The sequence below is a fragment of the Rattus norvegicus genome, chromosome 9, assembly GCF_021556685.1.
Source record: "Rattus norvegicus strain SHRSP/BbbUtx chromosome 9, alternate assembly SHRSP_T2T, whole genome shotgun sequence".
Taxonomy (NCBI): domain Eukaryota; kingdom Metazoa; phylum Chordata; class Mammalia; order Rodentia; family Muridae; genus Rattus; species Rattus norvegicus.
Genome location: NC_141542.1, coordinates 76,660,144 through 76,681,039, shown reverse-complemented (window position 1 = coordinate 76,681,039; position 20,896 = coordinate 76,660,144). Strand labels below are relative to the sequence as shown.

Here is a 20,896-nt window from a genome sequence, read left to right as displayed (position 1 = left end):
TATCTAAAAAAGGCTATATACTAAACATAGAAAGACATTTATGTTACAATTAATTGTTCATTTTACTTTTGCAACAAAAGGGTTTTTTTTCATTTTTATTTTTTATGTTTTCTTTAAGACAGAGTATCTCTATAAGGCCCTGGCTGTTCTGGAACTCATACTGTAGACCAGGCTCACCTGGAACTTATAGAGATTTGCCTTCCTCTGCTGTTTCTGCCACCTAAGTGCTGGGACTAAAGGCGTGTGCCACTATGCCCAGGGATTCTGGTTATTTTTAGTGCTGGATATTGAACCCAGGACCTCTATATGCTAGGCTATTTACACTGAGCTACACTGTAGCCCAAAGTTTTCTTAAGCCAATGGTACTCAACCCTCCTAATGCTGCAACCCTTTAATACAGTTCCTCATGTTGTGGTGACCCCAACAGTATGATTATTTTCATTGCTTCTTCATAACTATAACTTTGCTACTGTTATGAATTGTAATGTAAATATCTGATTTTGGATGGTCTTAGGTGACCCCTGTGAAAGGGTTGTTCAACCCCCAAATGAGTTGTGACCCACAAGTTGAGAACAGTCGTCTTAAGTGAAATTGTTGACATAGATTAGATAGATAGATAGATAGATAGATAGATAGATAGATAGATAGATAGATCGATCGATCGATCGATCCCATTACAGATGGTTGTGAGCCACCATGTGGTTGCTGGGAATTGAACTCAGGACCTCTAGAAGAGCAGTCAGTGCTCTTAACCTCTGAGCCATCTCTCCAGCCCGACTTTTATATTTTTTAAGTCTTTATTTCCTCAGGAATGCTTTTGAACAAAGTGAAATATAAATTAAAAAATATATTTTGAATGCACAAATTTTATGGCTATACTTAATATCATTAAATATATGGTATGTAAAAAACCTTTTTGAAACAGTATCTCAAATATGTATCCTAGGCCCGACTTTAACCTTCTGCCTGTGTCTCTGAGTGCTGGAAAAACAAGTGTGTACTTCCATTCCTGGTATATTAAACATCTTGTATCACTGTGAGAACAACTATTCTTCAAGCGCGGAAAGTTAAGTGTCACGCTGCTCTTCTTAAGCTCAGAACCCTTTCCCGTGAGGCCCTGCCTCGAGTCCTGGGGTGTCTCTTTCTGTCTCACCATCACCACAGGTGCCTCCTACTGAGTGACGTGGCTCCATGCTGGCTTCTCAGTCAGTCCCATTTTCTCTGATTGGCTAATGGCTGAAAGATTAAACACCTGGCCAATTGTACAATTAATGACGCTTTGTGGGGATGTTAATCCTAAGTAAAATTTCCATCTTCCATACTATGGTCTCTTACACAATGTAAGTAAAATAATTTCCTCTCTATAGACAGAAATTACTGTTTTTGTTAATTAACTTGTCAAGGCACCAGAACACATTTAAGGCAAATTAAATACTAGGATTACGTAGTCCCTCGTTCTGTCCTTAACTATATCCTATGTTTGCTCACCAAAATTGCATTTGTGTTATAAAGTTATGTTACACTCATTGCACAATTATTTAATGAAATAAAAGTTTAATTTTATGGGTTGGGTGTAACCTATACAACATTACATAACTTTCTAAAAGATGCCTTGGTACCAGTGGGACTATGCATGTATGAGAACACGTGTCCTTCAGGACATGTTAATCTATATGGCCTTATGCAACTTTATGTGTCTGCCTTGGTGTTGATGGTATTACACACACATGATAATCTGTGTCCCTCAAGGTATGTTAACTACATGGGATCACATAACTTTAGAAAGATGCTTTGGTGCTACAGGACTACGCATGCACAGAATATGTCTCCTATGAAATACACTCTGAATACGCCAGTGGACATCTAAACCTTAGAAAAGACCAAATCCTTCATGTGCACTTCTTTTTTTCTTTTCTTTTTTTTTTTTTTTTTTTTCCGGAGCTGGGGACAGAACCCAGGGCCTTGCACTTGCTAGGCAAGCACTCTACCACTGAGCTAAATCCCCAACCCCTCATGTGCACTTCTTTTTTTTTTTTTTTTTTTTTGGTTCTTTTTTTTCCTGGAGCTGGGGACAGAACCCAGGGCCTTGCACTTCCTAGGCAAGCGCTCTATCACTGAGCTAAATCCCCAACCCCCTCATGTGCACTTCTATACCAGCATTTCTCTACTAGGTCTATTAGGCACAACAAAAAATAAACAAAAACAATAATAAAATAGAATGACTATACCACATTGCAATAGAAGGTACTCCTAAAATTTCCCATTTAGTATTTTCTAGTCATGGCTGACCACAGAAAACTGAAATTACAAAGAGTGATGGTTCAGTAGGGAAAGTTCCCTGGTCTCCACATGAATGCGGTGGTGCATGCACACACACACCCTGCCCAAAATTAACCATAAAAATGTTTTTTAAGTAAAAATGTCAGATGAGCGTAAACTACCAGACACATTTAATGTAAGCAACCAAGGGATGAGTTTGTGAGGCTCTACCACTAAAGACACAACACACCTTTACTGTGGTACCTAGAGAACTCAACCTAGAACTGTAGCTTCCTCCCCACAAGCTGGTTTGCATGGTGCGAGGAGGTGCTATTCTGGCCACTGAGAGGAAAAAGGATTAATGGACTTACTGAGCAGTAGACCCTGTATGCTATAATAGTGACCTACCAGGTAAGATGTGCTCCTTGGTACAGCAATGGCATTATTGTTATGGAGGTAACCAACTGCATCTTAATTGGATTTGAGACCCACTATACAGGAGGGACTTTGGTACTCTAAACCTAGTCACAAGTCCATGGCTAGAGAGGTCACAGCTGCTAGAAGGAAAACTGCTACTGTTTTGCTAAATGAACGTATCTAACTGCCTTCTGACTATGTTTATAGCTAAAGGTTTGTACCACTCTCAGTTCTGGTCAGGAAAGCTTTTTTCTGCAGTGGGTTGCAGTCAAAGTACTCAGACTGGGAGAATGTTGAGAGCTCAGCCCCAAATGGGACATTTAATCCATTCTACACTCCCCTCAGTGCTCAAGAAATACCATTCTATCTACCTTCGAAAGCTCATGAAAAGGGGAGTGGTAGAAAGGAATGTAGGAATCAGATGGGAATGAGTATCAGGAATGTCTCTGGACAGAGCATGATCATTGCCCTATGAACTTCTAGCAGCTATGGTTACCTGCAAAAAACCCCCCAAGCTAATCAATATTCTAGCACGGATGGAAGAGGGGCGCACAAGGCTCCATCCTTAGCTGCAGAGCTATTGGCAATTGATTGATTTCTCCTGGACAATGGGGAATATGTCTTCTTCAGGTGGTGGTCTCTAGAGGCCGCAGTGCACTCAGGAAGAACTAACTGCACTCAGTGGACTGAGAAGGTGAGTAGGACGAGTATTGGGGATGTCTGGAGGAAGTGGAATTTGCATTGGTTATGATCAAAATATATGAAATTATCAAAGAATAACTTTTTAAAATCCTGAAGAAGACAATGGTAATCTTTTTTTGTTTTGTATTGTTTTCGTTTTCTTTTTTTTTTTCAAGATTTATTTTACTTATATGAGTATACTGTCACTGTCTTCAGACACACCAGAAGAGGGCATGGATCCCCCTACAGATGGTTGTGAGCCACCATGTGGTTGCTGGGAATTGAACTCAGGACCTCCATAAGAGCAGTCAGTACTCCTAACTGCTGAGCCATCTCTCCAGTCCCGATAATGGTAATCTTAATACTCTGATCTCCCTATCTCCTCCAGTTGGGCATGGCTGTACATGTAATCAGAAAGCTAAGGCAGGGGGCTTGCATTCTAGGATTACATCTGTAACATCTAACAGCCTGGGTTAAAGTTAAAACTAAACACTTATACTATCTAGTATTACCTTGACAAACTTGGAAATGAGAAATTAAGCATAATATAAACTTTGAGGCACTTGGGCCTGGTACCCTAAGGTCTGCTGCCAGCCAGCACAAGCCAGAGCCCAGTAAGTTTATTCAGACTATCTGATCTGGTCTGGGCCTCTTTGCCCAGTCTTTCTCTCAAAAACCACAAGAAGGTTCGTTTGCAGTCCTCTACCCCACGTAGACCCTCCGCTGACCTTGGTGTTATTGTTGGCACTTGGTGGTACAGCATGCCCACTCCTTTCGAGAACTGTGAAAAATGGGCTGTCTTCCCAATGGCAATCGTCTCTTCGTCTGTTGGTCTCACCATACCTAAATAGAAAAGTCATGAACACGTGAATGCAAAGATCGTAAACAAATTCACAGTGAACAAACTGAGTAATATCTCTTTAAAAGAATTCTCTGATGGGACTTATGAGATGGCTCAGTGGGTAAGGAAAGTTGCTTGGTACCAAGCCTGAGGAACCATGTTGGACTCCTGGAACCCAGACAGTGAAAGGAGCCAAGTCCTACAAGCTGTTCTCTGACCTCCACACATGCACACAGATGTGTGCTTGAATAAGCACATGCACATACATGCATGGGCATGCACCAAAGTGCATATACAAACACATGAATGCATGTGCATGCACTAAATAAGTCAGTAAATATGTAACAGGCATACATGCAAACAAAACACCCATATACATAAAATAAAAATAATCAGCCTAATAAAACCCTGGTATCACTAAATTCAATTGCTTTACATAGCCCTAAGAAAAACCGTAAGAAACCATGATTTAGAGTCTTTTACCACTTACAGGTTTTGCTCCATACTTACTGAAGAGTCTTAAATTTCAGTGGATTTTTATTACATAAAATTCACAATTTATAAGAAGAAAAATATATTCAAAATACACCTCTTAATCCATGCCTTTGTGTTCTGAATCTCATTCAGTGGAAACATTTTCAACTCAGAGTTTCTGGTATCTACCTTAAGATGTTTCTGCCATGGGTAGCACAGATATTCTTTATTTTTTTACGATTTATCTATTTATTTTATCCATGTAAGTACACTATAGCTCTCTTCAAACACAACAGAAGAGGACATCAGATCTCATTACAGATGTCTGTGAGCCACCATGTGGTTGCTGGGAATTGAACTCTGGAAGAGCAGTCAGTGCTCTTAACTGCTAAGCCATCTCTCCAGCCCAGAAGAGATATTCTTATTCCAATTTCTGAGGTATTGATAAAGCATAGCTGACATTTTCCTTCATCCATTTAAAACTCTTCATTATTAGGTCGCAGTGAACTAAAACAGTGTTGTTCTTAAATCTTTAAGCACAGACGCTCATTTCTCAAAGATTTGAACTGAAGACAAATCTCAATGAGCAAATAATCATTCTCCCTTACTTATATTCCTGTCAGCATGTGTTTGTTTTGATTTTAACCATTCTGATTGGGGCAATATGTAATTTCATAGTAGTTTCAATTTGAATCTCCCTGATGACTACAGATGCTTGCTGAACATTTAAAAAAGAATTCTTAGCAATTTATGCTTTTTCCTTGTGAACTTCCTGTTTAGTTCTATTTAAGATGTTTAATTGGACTATTTGGTTTTTGGTGTTTAGTTTTTTTGGGTTATTTGTATATCCCAGACACCAGCCCTCTGTCAGATATATGTCTTACATAAGTTCACAGCAACTATGACTACATGCATAAGACTTACACATGATCAAGATAAAGTACAAGAATGGAAAGAAATGGGAGTCATAAAGTTCTACACACACACACACACACACACACACACACACACACACACACACACACACTGGCTGCCAGGCAGTGGTGGTGCATACCTTTAATCCCAGCACTTATGAGGCAGAGGCAGGTAGATCTCTGAATTTGAGGTCAGCCTGGTCTACAGAGCGAGTTCCAAAACAGCTAGAGGGGTTGGGGATTTAGCTCAGTGGTAGAGCGCTTACCTAGGAAGCGCAAGGCCCTGGGTTCGGTCCCCAGCTCCGGAAAAGAAAAAAAAAAAAAAAGGAAAAGAAAAAAAAAAAAAAAAGAACCAAAACAGCTAGAGCTTCACAGAGAAAAACAAAGAAACAAAATAGGAAGGAGCAGGAGTAGGAATAGGAGAAGAACTAGGAGGAAGAGGAAGAGGAGAAGGAAGAAGAGGGAAAAAAGAAAAAAGCTCCATCCATCAACTGAGGAAGAGTTGAAATTGATGACTCCCATGGCAGGGAGGTTCAACCCTTGAGAGGTTGCCTATTCTCCAGTGGATGGTCCTACACCTATACGCATACTGGTAGCATTAAAACAACTCAGTGGGTTAAAATGGGGGTGGGGGAGAGAAAAGAGGAAGAAAAGGAGGAAGAAGAGGAGAAGGAGGAGGAGGAAGAAGAAGGTTGCCAGGCATTGGTAGCCCATGCCTTTAGTCCCAGCACTTGAGAGGCAGAGACAAGTGAATCTCTGTTCATTCAGGACCAGCTTTGTCTACAGACTGAATTCCAGGAAAGCCTGGACCTCACAGAAAAACCTTGTCTCGAAAAAACAAAAACCAAACGAAACCAACCAACCAAACCAATCAGAAAAGAAAAAGAAGAAACCCAGAAGGACAACTGATGAAGAAACAAAGTTTATCAAGTTATTACCTCCAGGCAGTGGCTCAAGTTCAAGTCCAGATTCCTGTTATTTTGCCTCAGAAATGCCTTTTCTGGCATTCATTGGTGGTCTTCCCTTGGAGCACTGAATTCTAAGCAGGCCAGCTTATTTGTATGGAAGCTGTGACTCTGTCTTCACTGTAGCATGTTCTGTGTAAGGAGATGGTGGTCGGTGTATACTTTACATTACAATTTAATTATTACCAGGCTAACACGGTAGAGTCTTACTCACTCAGGTGACAAGAGCTAAAGTCTAAGGCTGACTGGTGCTGTGCCCCAGAGTAGGTGACCTTTGTCCCTGACTCCTCATCCACAACTACAGATTCATTTCAGGACCAAGAGTCTCCAGTCACCACTGAACCAAAGATCTCTGCAGCCACATTCTCTTTCCCTCAATGAAAATGATTACCAGTGGAGAATCTGTGGGAGCCACAGGAACTTGAAAATGAAGTTCCCACACCTACAACCTGTAACCCTACACCTGACAAATTCTTCATATGCAGGAAGTATCAGGGGTGGTTAGAAGGAACAGAAAGAAAGAGGCATTAAGGATGTAGAATATTTAGTAAACTTCGAGAGCCCACTTTACTTTTTCTGGGAAATTGTGTTCTGGGATGTTATATCACTTTACAAAGTAGATCTTCTATATCAAAGGTAAAGATCAAGGTAAAGGTTACAAGCTGGAGAGACGGGTTAGTAGTTAAGAACACACACTGCTCTTGCCGAGGACCAGAGCAAAATCATCCCAACGCCCAGGTGAAGTGGCTCACAACATCTGCAGCCCCAGCCCCAGATGTAACACCCTCTTCCAGCCTCTGTGGGCACTGCGCTCATATGCATAAGCCACAAACATTACAAACATATACAATTAAAACCTGATCCATTTTAAAAAACAAAGGTTTGGAAGAAACTACAATGAGTGCTTCTGTGATTACTTTCTCACGGCTGTTTGTTTGCACATGGTGAATTCATGGCAGAGGGCTAGAGATTAGTCAGAGACGCCTGACTAATGCTTGGGCTGTGGACATTTGATTCTGATCAACAGCATATGTCTTTGTTTAAAAACATTAAGGATAATTTCTCAGGTATACTTTCTGAAAAACTGTCAACATCAATTTTGTTGCATTTCCATAACCTGTATGGACTAAAATATATCCTTTAAAACTAATAATCCAAGCCAGGTGTAGGGGCAAAAAAACCCTTAATCTCAGCACTATAGAGGCAGAGGTGGGAGGTAGAGGTGGGCAGATCCAAATTTTTACTTTTTAGTAGAAAAGTTAAAGATCACATTTAAAATATCTTTTATTTAGGCATTTATCCTCCCTAAAAACTTCTAATAATCTTGATTTCTACAGCTTTTGTTTGTTTTTTTTGTTTTTGAGACAGGGTTTCTCTATGTAGCTGGTTGTCCCAGAACTCACTCTGTAGGCCAGGCTGATCTCAAACTGCTCTGCCTCCTGAGTACTGCGATTAAAGGTGTGTGCCGCCACCACCCCCCAACTTCTACAGCTCTTACACTGCACACACAAACCCGTCTATTTCTTGCTTTATGGGAGCTTAAATATTACTTACTATTAAATATTACTATTTTACCCTGACTCTGATGTGATTTGATTATCTGTTTAATGGTAAGTGGAGTACAGTGGTTCCTTGCCCTTGGGTAGGTACAGTTGAGTCCATATGTATACCTGGAATCAAGAATGCCTAATTACGGGGTTGGGGATTTAGCTCAGTGGTAGAGCACTTGCCTAGCAAGCACAAGGCCCTGGGTTCGGTCCCCATCTCCAAAAAAAAAAAAAAAAAAAAGAATGCCTAATTACACCAGGCTTTATTCTATACATACAAACCAATGACAGTTACTTTAGAATTGAGCAGGGAGATTAAAAACAAGTTTAACAATATACTTTAGTAAGACCTCTGTGAATGTGGTCTCTGAAATAGCTTGTTGTAAACTAGCCTATAGCTTTTCTTTCCAAACTCTGGATTTCATCATTTTACTTAAAATGCTTTTAACTTCTCTGTGGCACATGTGAACTGCCGTTATCACCACCTTTGCACTTACTGTATCACAAGGTCTGTGACAGTGGCTTAATAACTATGGGTGAGCAGCATGCAGATGGACGCTCTCCCTGGACACACAAATAATTCATGTCCCAGGTAGGACGGTGCTGAACATCATGTTACCGAGAAAGACATACAATCTCAAACTCATCAATTATTTCTAGGAGTCCCTCTTAATGCTGACAGCAGGCAACCAAAACTGAGGAACACAAACCCTGTGGATGAAAACAAACTACGGGAATTCTCCTAAAACCCCAGAACTGGCCCCGATGCAGCTGAGCAGCAGAGTGTTTGCCCAGGACACAAAGCCATGAGATTAATTCCAGAATTTCAGACTCAAGGTTCAAAACGAGCAAGTGTGGTTGATTACAAGCAGGTAGAACCCCAGTATTCAGGAGATAGAAGCCGGTGAGCCTAGAGTTCAAAGCTAATCTGGGCAAACATAGTCGATTCGGATCCATCTTGGACTACATAGAGACCCTGTCCCAAAATAAAAAAAACAACAGCTACAAAAAGAAAAAAATAAAACCAAAACCCAAAACTCAAACCAAACAAACCAAAAAACTCTAATAACAAAAAACCAAGAGACAGTTAAAAAAAAATCTTTTTCTGTGTTGAGGATGCTTCAGATAACAGTGAGTCTTCATGAAGACCCCAGTAAATGAATCCCAGAAGTCTGCAGTTGATATAAACTAAAGAAAAGCAACACTCTAGCATTAGCCGTCTAGGTAATGCATGGGAGCAGCACCAGCCACCACACATAAGTCACTGTTGGAAAACTCGTACTGGATATTCTTAGTAACTAGTTTTTCCTTAACAAAATACCTTAGCCAAATAAAAATATATTTTAGTGAATTCAAGATGTGTGCTTTGCAAACTGAAATCTTTCCTTGAGGAATTAGTGTTCTGTATCTTCCTAATCATAATTTTCCACTCGAATTAAGATTTTTTTTAAAAAAATGCATTGACTTCCAGGTATTGTTAATCTGATAAATCCAAATTAAAGAAGTTTAAAACGCTATTTTTAATCAATCCTGTTACCAGCAAAAATTCAATAGCTATACTTCAACTAAGGAATTTCAAGTTTCAGATGTCCCCGCTTATTTAACGTAAATCCTCATCATTTCAAATGATTCTAGTTTAAAGGGCCTTGCTGCCATCAGCAAACCCAGTCTGAACAAGAGGGGTTTTTTCCCTGTAATTTCGGCAGAGGTTTTTCTCATTTTATGCCTCCACCTATATCACTGAGGTTTCTAGTAAAAACTTCTATTGGTAGCTCTTATGAGAGCAATAGTTAACATGTTCTGAGTTCTTCTTATGGGACTTTCAATTGTCACAGCTAACTTTAGTGTGGCACAGAGGAAAAGTAACACAGGTAAAATCAAATTCAGGCATTCCTGATACAAGGCATGCAATTCTGTAAAATGAATGAATTGAAAACAGTCATGCTTTTTGTGTTGTCCACTTAACAAATTATTGGTTTTCGCCTCCAATTGTTTAGATCACTTCTAATTTTCTACGGATTTAAATATCAGGCGACATACAGGAAAAACTCTCATTATATTCACCTGTACACTCATACTGCTAAGCCCACACATTTTGCAATCCAGTTCTGCCTGACTGTAATTTGCTGCCTCGGAGGGAGGAGTGTGTTCCCGTACCCCATCCCCAGAGGTTTCCAGGCGAATGCCTTAAAAAAGTGACTTTGGGATCTTAAGAGTAATAGCCCCCATCTATTCTCCACTCAGGAAAATAACTGGAGTAATAATCGAGACCATTGAGACCGAGACAAGCCTTTGAGTGACTTCAGGATTAAAAACAGAAAAAAGGGGTTGGGGATTTAGCTCAGTGGTAGAACGCTTGCCTAGGAAGCACAAGGCCCTGGGTTCGGTCCCCAGCTCCGAAAAAAAAAAAAACAAAAACAAAAACAGAAAAAAGAAAAAGTCTGAAAGCAGGGGAGAAGGTGCAGAGGAAGCTTTTCTAAACATCAGACTCAGACAGGAGGGGAGAGGCCGCTCTCGGGCCCTGGACTCGGGTGCTCCGGGGCGGTGGGGCGCTCTTTGGCTCCGCACCCTCTGCGGGACAGACACCTCGCCTCCCCCTGCGGCAGCCTGCCTTCTCCCGGCCGCGGGCCCCCTCCCGGGTCCACGGCGACAGAGCCGCCGTGGAGGCGGGCGAGGGCGCAGGGACAGCGCGCAGCAGCGTCCAGCGACGGCCGGGGGCGGGGGCCGGCGGTTGCTCCCAGCCCCGGAGGGTCAGGAGGTGACGGGAGGAGGAGGGAGGAAGAAGGGAGGTTGGGAGGGAGCGTCCGGTCTGTGGGCGCGGACAGCTCTGCCAGACCTCTGGCTCCCCCAACCCTGCCGCCGCAGTGAGCCCCACAACGCGAGAGGGGAGTCCGCCGTAGCAGAAGGGAGAAAATTCAAAACGAGACTACTCAACCTCGTCTTGGCTCCGAGGCCCCGCCGTGGAGACCACCACAATGCGCAGGCGCAACTCTCCGGGAGGCGCAGCGCAGGCTCATCAGATTGGACCCGTCTCGGCCACCGTCGCCCAGTTCCCTTCCGATTCCTTCTCCCTTCTCGTGTTTCCGCTCTGAAGTCTGAGGTAAAAACACATGGTCTCAGCTCAATCTGGCTGTTGGAACGATTCATAGAAAACGAACTGGTGGAGCCTTTGTCACTCAGATTAAAGAAGCAGGAAGTGTAATATCTGCCCAGAGAAGGGAGTTTTAAAAGCGGATGTAAGAACCTAAGAGCGATGTGGCAAAGTAAATAAAACCTACAACTCCCAGTGTTCAGAGGGTCTGAAACGCGCTTCCTGCTGGGGTTTGTAGTATCTGAGCGCTGAGTCTAAAGGGTCTGGGTCTAACGACACCCTCAAAAATTAGGTTCAAGGTAGTTCTTTTCTTTATTTTTCTAATCGTTTATGGATCTAGATAGATAGTAAGAAATATGAAAGTATTAAGGGGACTGGATGCTTTTAAGACTGCTTTACTAATCGATGTTTCCTAAATCTCGGAATAGGTATTTGATGTGTGCGGGCTGGGCACCGGTGGAAATAGAACCTCGTGGTATGGTCTGTAGAAACCCGAGGAAGATAACTGAAGCCTGTCTTCTACTGCGCTCGAGGTGCAGTCTACCTTAGAGCTACTTGATTATCGGCGCATACATTTTTGTGGAGAAGCCTCGTTGTATACTTTCTGCCATGGCACAACTCCAGGCACGTTTCTACACGGAGAACAAGAAGTAAGTAAGGGTTCCATCTTCTGTCCCTGTCTTCCCCAAGCCGATCTCGTTTGAAGACTCCTTCGATTTGGACCTTGTAGCCCCGGGTAATCCTTGCTGTTTTGACTAGGAATATACAAGACTTTAGTAAATCAAAGCCGAAAGAACTTTAATAATAATTATTAGGCTTGAATGAAACGGATTTGATGCAAATAAGATAAGCTGACTGCTGGACAGAAAAAAATAAAAGACTTCATTCGCACTCCTATTCACGTGCCCCACGCTTCTATCTTATCACATTTGGAAGCGGTGGTCACGTCATCTTGAATCTTTTTTTACTCACTGTCGTGAGCAGTCTTTAGTCCAGAAAATGCTCACACAGACTTGCCTACAGGCCACTCTACGGAATTTCCTCTTTTCAGATAACCTTGTTTTCTATCTAGTTGATAAAACTCTATGTGTGTACTTGTGTGTCTATATATAAATAAGTTCTATAGAGACAACTTTGCTGGTGATACATATATAATATGGGGCTCAGGTATATCACAATAGAGTTGTATAACATCCACAGAATTCATTTTAGAAAAAACTTCACCACCACCACCCCATTTCTGTTATTGTTTTTAAATGACAAATTCTTTTTTTTTTAAGATTTATTAATTTTATGTATACACTGTAGCTGTCTTCAGACACACCAGAAGAGGGCATCAGACCCCATTACAGATGGTTGTGAGCCACCATGTAGTTGCTAGGAATTGAACTCAGGACCTGGAAGAGCAGTCAGTGCTCTTAACCACGGAGCCATCTTTCCAGCCCCATTGTGGTTTTTGGGTTTGTTTGTTTTGTTTTGTTTTTGTTTTTCAAAACAGAGTTTCTCTATGTAGCCCTGTCTGTCCTAGAACTATTCACTCCAATTGGCTCTGCCTGCTGAATGCTGGGATTAAAGGCATTCGCCACCACTGGCCACCACTGCCTGGCTCTAACTTGCCCGTTCTTTTTTTTTTTTCTTATAAAGGACATTTAATGGGGGGGGGGGATTGCCCGTTCTTTAGTTGACACTTCATCCCTTAAATACTCCTCACCCAAGTCAACTACTTACCTACTTACCATCTATTTGCAGAATTGCCTATTCTGGACATTTTTATAATGAAATTATACAAAATGTATGGTCTTTTGTGGATGTCATCTTTGTTTACCGTGTTTTTCTTTTTTCTTTTTAGTTTATTTGTGAGACAATATCATCATACTTTATTTTATGGCCAAATTGTATGGTTCAGTTTCTCTTATTGTCCAGTTAAACTTTCAGTATTTTAGCTGTTGTGAATAGTAGATGTGTAAGCATTAATATACAATTTTTATGTGAACGTGTGTAGCCCTGGCTGGCCGGGATCTCACTGTGTAGCCAAAGCTGGCCTCAGACCCATAGATCCTCATGCCTTTGCCTTCCAAATACTAGTATTAAAAGACCCATGCCACTATGCACAGTGAACATGTGTTTTCCTTGTTCGATGGTATGTATGTAAAAGTGTGGTTCTTTGGTCAAAGAGTATAAGTCCACATTTAACTTTTTTTTTTTTTGTTCTTTTTTTTTTTTTTTTTTTTTTTGTTCTTTTTTTTCGGAGCTGGGGACCGAACCCAGGGCCTTGCGCTTCCTAGGCAAGCGCTCTACCACTGAGCTAAATCCCCAACCCAACTTTTTTTTTTTTTCTGGAGCTGGGGACTGAACCCAGGGCCTTGCGCTTGCTAGGCAAGCGCTCTACCACTGAGCTAAGTCCCCAACCCCCACATTTAACTTTTAAAGAAACTGGCTCCCAGTTTTCCAAAGTAACTACTGTTTTACATCATCGCCAGCACTGATGAAGATTCTTCGTCTCTGTATCTTCACCAACACTTATGGCTGTCAAGTGATACGGATTGTGCTTGGTCCTGTTATTGCTCTTTCTCTGGAAAACTATTCAAATTCCTTGCCTGTGTTTTTTTGTTTGTTTGTTTTTTTGTTTTGTTTTTTTCTTAAAAAGACTTTTTATTACTGAACTGTAAATGTTCTTTATATATGTGAATATAAGTTCCTTACTAGATGAATGGTTTTTTTCTCTTTGGGATTTCTGTTTCTGGTCATATTCTTCTGGTCCAGTCTGTTACACAGCTATTAAGATCTCAGTAAGCACAGTACTGCTATTATACCTTAACTTGGACTGCTTCAGTGGTTCCTTGTGGCCTACACAAAGAATTAAAAAGTGTTTCATAGTATACAGGATGTAAAGCACTCCATGTCTTTAGTCTCATCTCCTCTGGTCTGCTGTCGTTGGTTTCCCACGTTCTCCTCCAGGCTACCCTTCCCTTTCCTGGCCAGAGTCACTTCTTGTAGTTGTGGCTTAAGAATGATCTTTTTTGTGTGTCCTTTTGGATCCTGAACTTCCACCCCTTTTCTCTGGTTGAAGTGACTTATCTTTATCACCTCATCATTTAAGATACTGTATACACACTCCTTATTCTTTTAAGAATAAAGACTTGCCTAGCTGTGGTGGCACGTGCCTTTAATCCCAGCACTCAGACAGACTGACCTTTGTGATTTCCAGGCCAGCCTGGTCTACAGAGCAAGTTCCTGGACAGCCAGGGCTCCACAGATAAATAAAGACATCTTACATCATTTTGTTTATGCCATGTAGCATATGTCTTGCATGAACCCAGTAAAAAGTTACTGAATGAATATAGGCAGAATTGCCAAAATATGCGTAGGCATAATATAACATCTCATTTCCTTTTATAGATATGCAGTAGATGATGTTCCTTTCTCAATCCCTGCCACCTCAGAAGTTGCTGACCTTAGTAATATTATCAATAAATTGCTGGAGACCAAAAATGGTGAGTATATATTCTTTGAGAAGTTAAGCTTAGCATCAACAGCTACACTTCAATAGGGTTTGGTTTAGTTTGGTTTAGTTTGGTTTAGTTTGGTTTGGTTTTTCAATGCAGTAGCCTGTGTATTTCTTCTGTGTGGCCTTGGCTGTCCTAGAGCTTCCTCTGTAGACCAGGTTGGCCTTGAATTCACAAAGATCCTCCTGTCTCTGCCTCCTGAGTGATGGGATCAAAGGTAGGCACCACTCAGCTTTAAATGTGTGTGTGGGGATTGTTTTTGTTTATTTTATGTACATAAGTACACTGTCACTGTCTTCATGCACACCAGAAGAGGGCATCAGATCTCATTACAGATGGTTGTGAGCCACTATGTGGTTTGGAAGAGCAGTCAGTGTTCTTAACCACTGAGCCATCTCTCCAGTCCCACTTTTTTTTTTGTTTTTTTTTTTTTTTTTTTTTTTTTTTTTTTTTTTTTTTTTGTTTTTTTTTTTTTATGAAATAGCAATTTTTTTTTTTTTTATTAACTTGAGTATTTCTTATATACATTTCGAGTGTTATTCCCTTTCCCGGTTTCCGGGCAAACATCCCCCTCCCCCCTCCCCTTCCTTATGGGTGTTCCCCTCCCAACCCTCCCCCCATTGCCGCCCTCCCCCCATAGACTAGTTCACTGGGGGTTCAGTCTTAGCAGGACCCAGGGCTTCCCCTTCCACTGGTGCTCTTACTAGGATATTCATTGCTACCTATGGAATCAGAGTCCAGGGTCAGTCCATGTATAGTCTTTAGGTAGTGGCTTAGTCCCTGGAAGCTCTGGTTGCTTGGCATTGTTGTACTTTTGGGGTCTCGAGCCCCTTCAAGCTCTTCCAGTTCTTTCTCTGATTCCTTCAATAGGGGACCTATTCTCAGTTCAGTGGTTTGCTGCTGGCATTCGCCTCTATATTTGCTGTATTCTGGCTGTGTCTCTCAGGAGCGATCTACATCCGGCTCCTGTCGGTCTGCACTTCTTTGCTTCATCCATCTTGTCTAATTGGGTGGCTGTATATGTATGGGCCACATGTGGGGCAGGCTCTGAATGGGTGTTCCTTCAGTCTCTGTTTTAATCTTTGCCTCTCCCTTCCCTGCCAAGGGTATTCTTTTTCCTCATTTAAAGAAGGAGTGAAGCATTCACATTTTGATCATCCGTCTTGAGTTTCGTTTGTTCTAGGGATCTAGGGTAATTCAAGCATTTGGGCTAATAGCCACTTATCAATGAGTGCATACCATGTATGTCTTTCTGTGATTGGGTTAGCTCACTCAGGATGATATTTTCCAGTTCCAACCATTTGCCTACGAATTTCATAAACTCGTTGTTTTTGATAGCTGAGTAATATTCCATTGTGTAGATGTACCACATTTTCTGTATCCATTCCTCTGTTGAAGGGCATCTGGGTTCTTTCCATTTTCTGGCTATTATAAATAAGGCTGCGATGAACATAGTGGAGCACGTGTCTCTTTTATATGTTGAGGCATCTTTTGGGTATATGCCCAAGAGAGGTATAGCTGGATCCTCAGGCAGTTCAATGTCCAATTTTCTGAGGAACCTCCAGACTGATTTCCAGAATGGTTTTACCAGTCTGCAATCCCACCAACAATGGAGGAGTGTTCCTCTTTCTCCACATCCTCGCCAGCATCTGCTGTCACCTGAGTTTTTGATCTTAGCCAATCGCACTGGTGTGAGGTGAAATCTCAGGGTTGTTTTGATTTGCATTTCCCTTATGACTAAAGATGTTGAACATTTCTTTAGGTGTTTCTCAGCCATTCGGCATTCCTCAGCTGTGAATTCTTTGTTTAGCTCTGAACCCCATTTTTTAATAGGGTTGTTTGTTTCCCTGCGGTCTAACTTCTTGAGTTCTTTGTATATTTTGGATATAAGGCCTCTATCTGTTGTAGGATTGGTAAAGATCTTTTCCCAATCTGTTGGTTGCCGTTTTGTCCTAACCACAGTGTCCTTTGCCTTACAGAAGCTTTGCAGTTTTATGAGATCCCATTTGTCGATTCTTGATCTTAGAGCATAAGCCATTGGTGTTTTGTTCAGGAAATTTTTTCCAGTGCCCATGTGTTCCAGATGCTTCCCTAGTTTTTCTTCTATTAGTTTGAGTGTGTCTGGTTTGATGTGGAGGTCCTTGATCCACTTGGACTTAAGCTTTGTACAGGGTGATAAGCATGGATCGATCTGCATTCTTCTACATGTTGACCTCCAGTTGAACCAGCACCATTTGCTGAAAATGCTATCTTTTTTCCATTGGATGGTTTTGGCTCCTTTGTCAAAAATCAAGTGACCATAGGTGTGTGGGTTCATTTCTGGGTCTTCAATTCTATTCCATTGGTCTATCTGTCTGTCTCTGTACCAATACCATGCAGTTTTTATCACTATTGCTCTGTAATACTGCTTGAGTTCAGGGATAGTGATTCCCCCTGAAGTCCTTTTATTGTTGAGGATAGCTTTAGCTATCCTGGGTTTTTTGTTATTCCAGATGAATTTGCAAATTGTTCTGTCTAACTCTTTGAAGAATTGGATTGGTATTTTGATGGGGATTGCATTGAATCTGTAGATTGCTTTTGGTAAAATGGCCATTTTTACTATATTAATCCTGCCAATCCATGAGCATGGGAGATCTTTCCATCTTCTGAGGTCTTCTTCAATTTCTTTCCTCAGTGTCTTGAAGTTCTTATTGTACAGATCTTTTACTTGCTTGGTTAAAGTCACACCGAGGTACTTTATATTATTTGGGTCTATTATGAAGGGTGTCGTTTCCCTAATTTCTTTCTCGGCTTGTTTCTCTTTTGTATAGAGGAAGGCAACTGATTTATTTGAGTTAATTTTATACCCAGCCACTTTGCTGAAGTTGTTTATCAGCTTTAGTAGTTCTCTGGTGGAACTTTTGGGATCACTTAAATATACTATCATGTCATCTGCAAATAGTGATATTTTGACCTCTTCTTTTCCGATCTGTATCCCTTTGATCTCCTTTTGTTGTCTGATTGCTCTGGCTAGAACTTCAAGAACTATATTGAATAAGTAGGGAGAGAGTGGGCAGCCTTGTCTAGTCCCTGATTTTAGTGGGATTGCTTCAAGTTTCTCTCCATTTAGTTTAATGTTAGCAACTGGTTTGCTGTATATGGCTTTTACTATGTTTAGGTATGGGCCTTGAATTCCTATTCTTTCCAGGACTTTTATCATGAAGGGGTGTTGAATTTTGTCAAATGCTTTCTCAGCATCTAATGAAATGATCATGTGGTTCTGTTCTTTCAGTTTGTTTATATAATGGATCACGTTGATGGTTTTCCGTATATTAAACCATCCCTGCATGCCTGGGATGAAGCCTACTTGATCATGGTGGATGATTGTTTTGATGTGCTCTTGAATTCGGTTTGCCAGAATTTTATTGAGTATTTTTGCGTCGATATTCATAAGGGAAATTGGTCTGAAGTTCTCTTTCTTTGTTGTGTCTTTGTGTGGTTTAGGTATAAGAGTAATTGTGGCTTCGTAGAAGGAATTCGGTAGGGCTCCATCTGTTTCAATTTTGTGGAATAGTTTGGATAATATTGGTATGAGGTCTTCTATGAAGGTTTGATAGAATTCTGCACTAAACCCGTCTGGACCTGGGCTCTTTTTGGTTGGGAGACCTTTAATGACTGCTTCTATTTCCTTAGGAGTTATGGGGTTGTTTAACTGGTTTATCTGTTCCTGATTTAACTTCGATACCTGGTATCTGTCTAGGAAATTGTCCATTTCCTGAAGATTTTCAAATTTTGTTGAATATAGGTTTTTATAGTAAGATCTGATGATTTTTTGAATTTCCTCCGAATCTGTAGTTATGTCTCCCTTTTCATTTCTGATTTTGTTAATTTGGACGCACTCTCTGTGTCCTCTCGTTAGTCTGGCTAAGGGTTTATCTATCTTGTTGATTTTCTCAAAGAACCAACTTTTGGTTCTGTTGATTCTTTCTATGGTCCTTTTTGTTTCTACTTGGTTGATTTCAGCTCTGAGTTTGATTATTTCCTGCCTTCTACTCCTCCTGGGTGTATTTGCTTCTTTTTGTTCTAGAGCTTTTAGGTGTGCTGTCAAGCTGCTGACATATGCTCTTTCCTGTTTCTTTCTGCAGGCACTCAGCGCTATGAGTTTTCCTCTTAGCACAGCTTTCATTGTGTCCCATAAGTTTGAGTATGTTGTATCTTCATTTTCATTAAATTCTAAAAAGTTTTTAATTTCTTTCTTTATTTCTTCCTTGACCAGGTTATCATTTAGTAGAGCATTGTTCAATTTCCACGTATATGTGGGCATTCTTCCCTTATTGTTATTGAAGACCAGTTTTAGGCCGTGGTGGTCCGATAGCACGCATGGGATTATTTCTATCTTTCTGTACCTGTTGAGGCCCGTTTTTTGACCAATTATATGGTCAATTTTGGATAAAGTACCATGAGGAGCTGAGAAGAAGGTATATCCTTTTGCTTTAGGATAGAATGTTCTATAAATATCCGTTAAGTCCATTTGGCTCATGACTTCTCTTAGTCTGTCTACATCACTGTTTAATTTCTGTTTCCATGATCTGTCCATTGATGAGAGTGGGGTGTTGAAATCTCCCACTATTATTGTGTGAGGTGCAATGTGTGTTTTGAGCTTTAGTAAGGTTTCTTTTACGTATGTAGGTGCCCTTGTATTTGGGGCATAGATATTTAGGATTGAGAGTTCATCTTGGTGGATTTTTCCTTTGATGAATATGAAGTGTCCTTCCTTATCTTTTTTGATGACTTTTAGTTGGAAATTGATTTTATTTGATATTAGAATGGCTACTCCAGCTTGCTTCTTCTGACCATTTGCTTGGAAAGTTGTTTTCCAGCCTTTCACTCTGAGGTAGTATCTGTCTTTGTCTCTGAGGTGTGTTTCCTGTAGGCAGCAGAATGCAGGGTCCTCGTTGCGTATCCAGTTTGTTAATCTATGTCTTTTTATTGGGGAGTTGAGGCCATTGATATTGAGAGATATTAAGGAATAGTGATTATTGCTTCCCGTTATATTCATATTTGGATGTGAGGTTATGTTTGTGTGCTTTCATTCTCTTTGTTTTGTTGCCAAGACGATTAGTTTCTTGCTTCTTCTAGGGTATAGCTTGCCTCCTTATGTTGGGCTTTACCATTTATTATCCTTTGTAGTGCTGGATTTGTAGAAAGATATTGTGTAAATTTGGTTTTGTCATGGAATATCTTGGTTTCTCCATCAATGTTAATTGAGAGTTTTGCTGGATACAGTAATCTGGGCTGGCATTTGTGTTCTCTTAGGGTCTGTATAACATCAGTCCAGGATCTTCTGGCCTTCATAGTTTCTGGCGAGAAGTCTGGTGTGATTCTGATAGGTCTCCCTTTATATGTTACTTGACCTTTTTCCCTTACTGCTTTTAATATTCTTTCTTTATTTTGTGCGTTTGGTGTTTTGACAATTATGTGACGGGAGGTGTTTCTTTTCTGGTCCAATCTATTTGGAGTTCTGTAGGCTTCTTGTATGTCTATGGGTATCTCTTTTTTTAGGTTAGGGAAGTTTTCTTCTATGATTTTGTTGAAGATATTTACTGGTCCTTTGAGCTGGGAGTCTTCACTCTCTTCTATACCTATTATCCTTAGGTTTGATCTTCTCATTGAGTCCTGGATTTCCTGTATGTTTTGGACCAGTAGCTTTTTCCGCTTTACATTATCTTTGACAGTTGAGTCAATGATTTCTATGGAATCTTCTGCTCCTGAGATTCTCTCTTCCATCTCTTGTATTCTGTTGGTGAAGCTTGTATCTACAGCTCCTTGTCTCTTCTTTTGGTTTTCTATATCCAGGGTTGTTTCCATGTGTTCTTTCTTGATTGCTTCTATTTCCATTTTTAATTCCTTCAACTGTTTGATTGTGTTTTCCTGGAATTCTTTCAGGGATTTTTGCGAATCCTCTCTGTAGGCTTTTACTTGTTTATTAATGTTTTCCTGTGCTTCCCTAAGTGTGTTCAGGTCTTTCTTGAAGTCCTCCAGCATCATGATCAAATATGATTTTGAAACTAGATCTTGCTTTTCTGGTGTGTTTGGATATTCCATGTTTGTTTTGGTGGGAGAATTGGGCTCCGATGATGGCATGTAGTCTTGGTTTCTGTTGCTTGGGTTCCTGCGCTTGCCTCTCGCCATCAGATTATCTCTAGTGTTACTTTGTTCTGC

The 20,896-nt window shown here is 40.8% G+C and overlaps 3 protein-coding genes across 14 annotated transcripts in view; 1 reads left to right on the top strand and 2 right to left on the bottom strand.

Annotated features, from left to right (window-relative positions):
- Window positions 1-11,077, bottom strand: part of Carf (calcium responsive transcription factor) — a 49,999-nt gene extending 38,922 nt beyond the window's left edge. For 3 of the 9 annotated variants that reach the window (NM_001437659.1, NM_001437660.1, XM_087565317.1), the window contains 2 exon segments: window positions 4,086-4,200; window positions 11,034-11,077. Coding sequence is in view for 1 of the 9 variants with exons in the window: in XM_087565318.1 (XP_087421444.1) it covers window positions 1,122-1,193 (72 nt within the window). In the remaining 8 variants the exon portion in view is untranslated. 9 annotated transcript variants of the gene reach the window in all.
- Wdr12 (WD repeat domain 12) overlaps window positions 10,883-20,896 on the top strand; it is a 27,907-nt gene continuing 17,893 nt past the window's right edge. The window contains 3 exon segments of one of the 4 annotated variants that reach the window (NM_001393869.1): window positions 10,883-11,198; window positions 11,618-11,839; window positions 14,589-14,683. In NM_001393869.1, the coding sequence (NP_001380798.1) occupies window positions 11,799-11,839; window positions 14,589-14,683 (136 nt within the window). In that variant the 5' untranslated portion in view covers window positions 10,883-11,198; window positions 11,618-11,798. 4 annotated transcript variants of the gene reach the window in all.
- Window positions 13,956-20,896, bottom strand: part of LOC148003750 (uncharacterized) — an 11,439-nt gene continuing 4,498 nt past the window's right edge. The window contains exon 3 of the mRNA XM_087569101.1: window positions 13,956-15,103. The gene's annotated coding sequence lies outside the window, so the exon portion shown is untranslated. The remainder of the gene's footprint in view (window positions 15,104-20,896) is intronic.